At 44.0% G+C, this 5,570-nt stretch overlaps 2 protein-coding genes across 2 annotated transcripts; one reads left to right on the top strand and one right to left on the bottom strand.

Annotated features, from left to right (window-relative positions):
* Positions 1-1,236: 1,236 nt before the first annotated feature.
* On the top strand, positions 1,237-3,303 carry PHALS_06682 (uncharacterized protein; the record flags this gene model as incomplete). Its single annotated transcript, XM_024720015.1, has 2 exons — positions 1,237-1,601; positions 1,671-3,303. 2 exons carry the CDS (start codon positions 1,237-1,239, stop codon positions 3,301-3,303), a joined length of 1,998 nt encoding a protein of 665 aa, XP_024585256.1.
* Positions 3,304-3,436: 133 nt separating this feature from the next.
* Positions 3,437-4,511, bottom strand: PHALS_06683 (uncharacterized protein; the record flags this gene model as incomplete). Its single annotated transcript, XM_024720016.1, has 3 exons — positions 3,437-3,762; positions 3,842-3,851; positions 3,939-4,511. 3 exons carry the CDS (start codon positions 4,509-4,511, stop codon positions 3,437-3,439), a joined length of 909 nt encoding a protein of 302 aa, XP_024585257.1.
* Between the last annotated feature and the right edge of the window lie 1,059 nt (positions 4,512-5,570).

Below are 5,570 nucleotides of genomic sequence, written 5' to 3' on the forward strand. Positions count from 1 at the left end.
ACATCATTCTTACTCACATACCAGTTACTTCTCACAGCTGCACGTAAATAATCTCTTACATCGTGATAATAAATTACATTCAACAGCAATAAAGGAGTTATCTCACTGCTTGAACATCCGGCTACTATTAACAGCTACAAGTCTTTTTTCAATGCGGTAAGTAGATCCCGCATTCATTTGCATCTCGTTACTGCTTTTTGTAATAAAAATTAACTCTTCCGTTTAAATCCAAAACTGACTTTATTTTTTTTATCTGCGGCAAAGCTGCCTAATTTTAAATGCATGGATTTTCTTAAATATGTATAGTAAAATCTAAATACATGTATAACTACTGGCTATCCAGCCCCGTACCGTATTCTTGTTTGGGTGTGGTCACACTATACCCATCTGGTGTGACACAAACCCCTGTTACCACAGTATGTGTAACCCCGTTACAGTTTGTATACCCATCGTGTGCTTGCACGCTCGTGAGCGGTCGTATAGCTCAGACGGTAGAGCACAGTGCTAATAACGCTGCGGTCCAGATTTCGAGCCCCTATGTGACCAATGCTGAGAAAAATTGTTTGAGCCGTAATTTCTGCCAACAGATTTCTTCTCCGTTTGCAAATTGGCCTTATCAGTCTTAGTAATATCATCAAGCTTTTTTGCATGAGATCAAAGAGCTTGCTTACGCAGCCCACATTAATTTGATAGCCGATTCTACAAGATGTACGTGAATCTCAGATGAATTTTGATATGTACTTACCTTCTCAGAGAAACCTGTTCTAATTTTGCTAAAATGCCCCTTTCTTCTTGTTTGTTTGTTCTTATAAGTGTAAGCATATCGGATGTCAATTGAAGCTGCGGTCGATCATCTGTAGTATGGAAACTGTGGTTTGGACGCAGTTTGGTTTGAAAGGGACTCAAACCCGCAATTCAAATTAACTCAGGCAGCCTGAGGACCTGAGAAATTTTTTGGTTGCTGCCTGCATTTTCGTCATTACTATCTTGTGTGAGCTATCGAGTGCTGTCGCCCATGCTGATTAATCTTCAAAGGCCGACACTGTGGCAAGAGTGGGGCGAAATCTTGTTACTGATTGAATTGGTTTTAAATGTCTGAGCAAATAATCAAAAGAAACCTATAGACTATGATTGTGATCCATCCAGTAATACAGTAATCTTTTTCCGATTTCTCACCATGTGGTTTTGAAGTCAATAACAAAAACAACAAATGAAAGTGTAATAATCCACAAGACGATGAGATTGCGGCTGCGGGCACCGGATGAATCTGAGGGCGAGCGCAACAATTATCCCAATACCGGCGACAATATTGCGTTGCCTTCACTGAATAGTAATCCCCTTCTGCCACCGCTCGATGTGGGATCACCTGAGTACATCGAGGAACGGCTGGAGAACCTCAAGCGACGCCCTAACTGGAGGGACTTTCTGGATCAGTACGTGCAAGAACATCCAGACAGCGAAAGCGAAGATAATTGTAGCGAAGACACTGCCTATGCTGATTCATCTAACTTATTCCACTCGACGCTCTGGTCACTGCTGGTCGTAACCTTCACGCCACTTTTTATCCTTTGCGCCCCCCTTCTAAAGCACAAACGCTATGGGTAAATAACATTAGTTGCGCGCAAGTGCAAAGCTAATCTTTATTTGTATGTTAATTTTGTCTCGCGTAGGTTTTGGCCGTTGGGGTGTCACTCCATGAAGGAACTCTTTTGCTGTGCGCTGGTAAATGTGATCTTCATGGTGTTTGGATTTGTGACGCTTTACTGGACAATATGTCGAGAGCTTCCAAAAAAATTTGACGTTAATGAAAATTACATCAAAATAAACGCACAGATTATTGAAGTGCAAAGCGCGGCGATGACTTGTCATGCAGCACTTCTGCAATGGGAAAGTACTGTTGCACTAGAGTTGTGCGTGCCTGTGGTCATCGATGCAGTACTTCTAGTATTGAACCTGTGGCTGCTTCTAAATTATTATCGTCGACCGGCAAAGTATTTAATGGTATTGATGGCGGCAATGTATATGATAGATGTGCCTGCCCGACTATATGACCTGACTTTCCCTGCACCTAAGATATTCCGGGTTGACCCGACATTTGCCATGATTAATGAAGAATTGATTGTTGCTTTGGATGGAGTTAATTTGAAGCCAAATGGGAGCGTTGCTTGGGTAGCTTACTGGGGATGTGCTACTACCTCGAACGTTGACGTGTGCGAGAAGCAGTTTATATCTGTATATGACGCGGGCACTGTGGCCGTGACTTTTAGATCCTTCGATTATTTCATTCCGTGCTATCGTAACCCACCTGACCCGCTCAAGGCGCAAGACTTTCAATGTTTTGAAGATGTTCGCATTCGTGTAAAACATTCCCGAAGCATACCTGGGCTGCCCCGATCAGTGTCGGGGGCTTCGAATTCTCGATTGGTTCAAGCTGGGCTGTCGCTACGTGGTGAAAAAGAGGGCAATGCAACGACGAAAAAGATGATAACTCACGATGTGATGACGGCTACGGTCAAACCTACACAAATTGAGCCAACTAACGATGCTGCAATCGACGTTTCTAAGGACTTGAAGTTAGCTTTGGGATTTATCAAAAATGTCGATTTGATAGAAGAGGAGAAACATATTTCAGAAGTTGGTATTGGACCTCGAATGGATGCTGAAGACGGAACGGAAAGTGCTCAAAGTGGGAATGATAAGAAGTTGGAAGAGGTTGACGTGACGTCTGATGCAAAAGCGAAGATGTGTCACATTGACGTCGAAGGAGGAACGACGTCACAAACATGCGTTCCTGCTGGATGTTTGGAGAGTTTGCAGGACCCAGAATCGAAAATTGACGGGTTCTTGCATGCTTTAAAGGATGCTCTTACGGAAGTCGAAGTGGACACGGAAAACACTCATACTGCAGTTGACAGGGATGAAGAGGGTAAGGACGATGCGTTTCAGATTGTAGTCGATGCTCTTGCGAGTAAAGAAGTTGCGGTTGTTGACATGGCCGTGGTCCTTGAGAAAGAGCGTGTGCATATGGCCGATAGGAACCAAAAAGGGATTGTGGTTGAAATAAACATGAGAGATATCGGAGAGTTAAGCACATCTGCAGCAATTGCTACAGACGAGAAGTTAGAAGAGGCTGGTTTAAGGCACGAGATTGGCTCTGCATTTCAAGACAAAGGTATACAAGCAAAACTTCGTGACGCCACCATCGACAAGATCAAGGTAGAAGAAGTTAGCAAGCAAAAAAAGGATTTGAAGCGAAAAAAAATACGTCCTTTTGAGAAAGGTTCCGCTATTACGGATGCTTAAATGTTTATTATATATCAAGCAGTGCCTGACTAAGAGTCTATTTTTGGGGAAAAACGAGGTCGCGCTTCATCTTAGTAAAAATAACTATATGAAACAACCCTTACGAAAATATCAACCAATCAAAATATTGTCTCTAAACCATAGAAGCTTCTTCCGAACAATTTCGAGTTCCTGTGATTACGTCTTTCAGAACTTCGGCCAGGCGATAAAATTTGGCGCTCAGGATCTGCGCACTTTCGCGATTCGCCTCACAGTTCTTCTCTTGCAGAGCAATCTGCTGATCCATCTGCTTCTCTCGTAGCGCCAACTCACGCTCGCGCAGCTCAACCTCCTTATTGAACCGCATTTTATCAAATTCCAGTCGCTCGCGATCCAATGCGATTCGCTCGGCCATATGTCGTTCGTGATCAAACTTTGACTTTCGTTTATTAACTGATACCGCCGCACCCTTAGCACTACCTGTAGATACATAATATTGCCACGCCAATACAGGATAGTACAACTAGGCTAAATGTGAGGAGAGCTTTGTATGACTTACCACTGTAAGTCTATCGCCGCATGAATAACATTAATTCAATAACAACACGTAAGCCACCACGAAAAGCGATCAAAAGAACATACAAATTTGAGCTCACCAAGGACGCCGTCACCTGCAAATTGCTTTTATAGTTTGCGCTGTATCCAGCCGAGATGTACCCATTATGTGCAGACTGTGATACCACATTTTGTGCTTCACTCTTTGGCGAAGCCTGGGCCGGCTGCCGCAGTCTAACGTATGTTGCATCTGATTCTGTATTGAGCGCCGACCCTGCAAGCACCACGTCATCCACTAACGGGAGGTGATCAAAGGCCTCCACTTCTCCTTGCAAATAACGAGTCCGCACACTATCGAGCTTTGGAAGTAGGTCATACTCTGTCCATCGACGTGGGTGCGCTCCCTGTAAATGACTGCGGATGTTGTCTATCCTAAAAGCTCGAAAGAACTTAGTTGTAGTCAGAGAGCGCCTGCGCCGCTTCTTTGTATCGTTTGCAAACTCTTGATCCTGTTGTACCATCTGGTCATACTTTCCTTCGCGTCCAAATGCCTTGCAGAAGCCGCACATGGCTAGCAGCACATCATTCGAGACAGGGTCTCGCTCGATAGCTAGAAGGCCAAACTCCATCTCGAACTTAGGTTGCCAGTCGTGGCGCCGAGATTGCCGGATCATGGCGGATAACTTTTGTATGTTTACTAGTGTGTATATAAATGTGTGGTCCACATCCATGTGAACCTGTTCATGTTGTTTAATACGATTGACAAATCTTGTAATAACTCCGTGACCATCTCCGGTACCAGAGATACACCAATGCCAGAGCCTACCATGAAAAGGTAAGACGTACTATTATCTACCCCGTATGCTTAGCTGAGACGTATAATTAGCTCAGTCGGAACATGATAGCTTAACAAAGTGGAAATGTACTGATGAACAGAAAATATATCTTTGTAATTACTATAGCTGATTGGAACATGAGCAGTAAAAGCAGACGGTCTTGTTCAAGCTCAGTAATAAGACTGCAAAAGGCCCTTTCATCTTGCAAGTACAAATTATGGACATACGAAACGATCTTCATGATATAGAGTGCAACGGGGTTACACGTACCCTGGTAACAGGGGTGTGTGTCACACGAGATAGGCATGGGGTGACCACTGTGGCTAGGTAGCCAGTAGTTATGCATGTATTCAGATTTTACTATATATATTTAGAAAAATCTAAACTTTCAAAATTAGGATAAAAGAATAAATAAAAATCAGTTTGGAATCTAAGCGGAAAAGTCGATTAGCCTTGGGAAGGCAATAATCACTCTTGGAGTAAGCGGATTGCGATCTGCTAAGTCATACTTGGTTCTTGTAAAGAACGAAAGGTCGGTGTTCAAAAGTACGCTTCATCAAGCGCTAAGCTACGGCAGCCCCGCTGCACTTGGTAGCACTTGTAGTCAATTTACACCTGAGTCGTTTAGACCGATCCTAGGTGACGATAGAGGAATTTTTCTCTTTGCCCAAGGGCATGCAGGACGGGCTTAACAAGCTGATGTCCTTGCTTGGCCCTGAGAGCGTGCAACATCTTGTAGAGCAAGGCCCCGAGCAATCGGTGCGCGTCTAGAGGCGTTTTCAAATTACGAACCAGCGCTGCTATAGCACTTGCAGCAGAAGATGTCTGCTTCATTTGCGTCTATGACGCCACCGTCGGTGACGGATGATTTTTCCCGCCCTAAGCCGCTCATGGTGA

Source organism: Plasmopara halstedii (genome assembly GCF_900000015.1).
Source record: "Plasmopara halstedii genome assembly, contig: Scaffold_3060, whole genome shotgun sequence".
NCBI lineage: Eukaryota > Oomycota > Peronosporomycetes > Peronosporales > Peronosporaceae > Plasmopara > Plasmopara halstedii.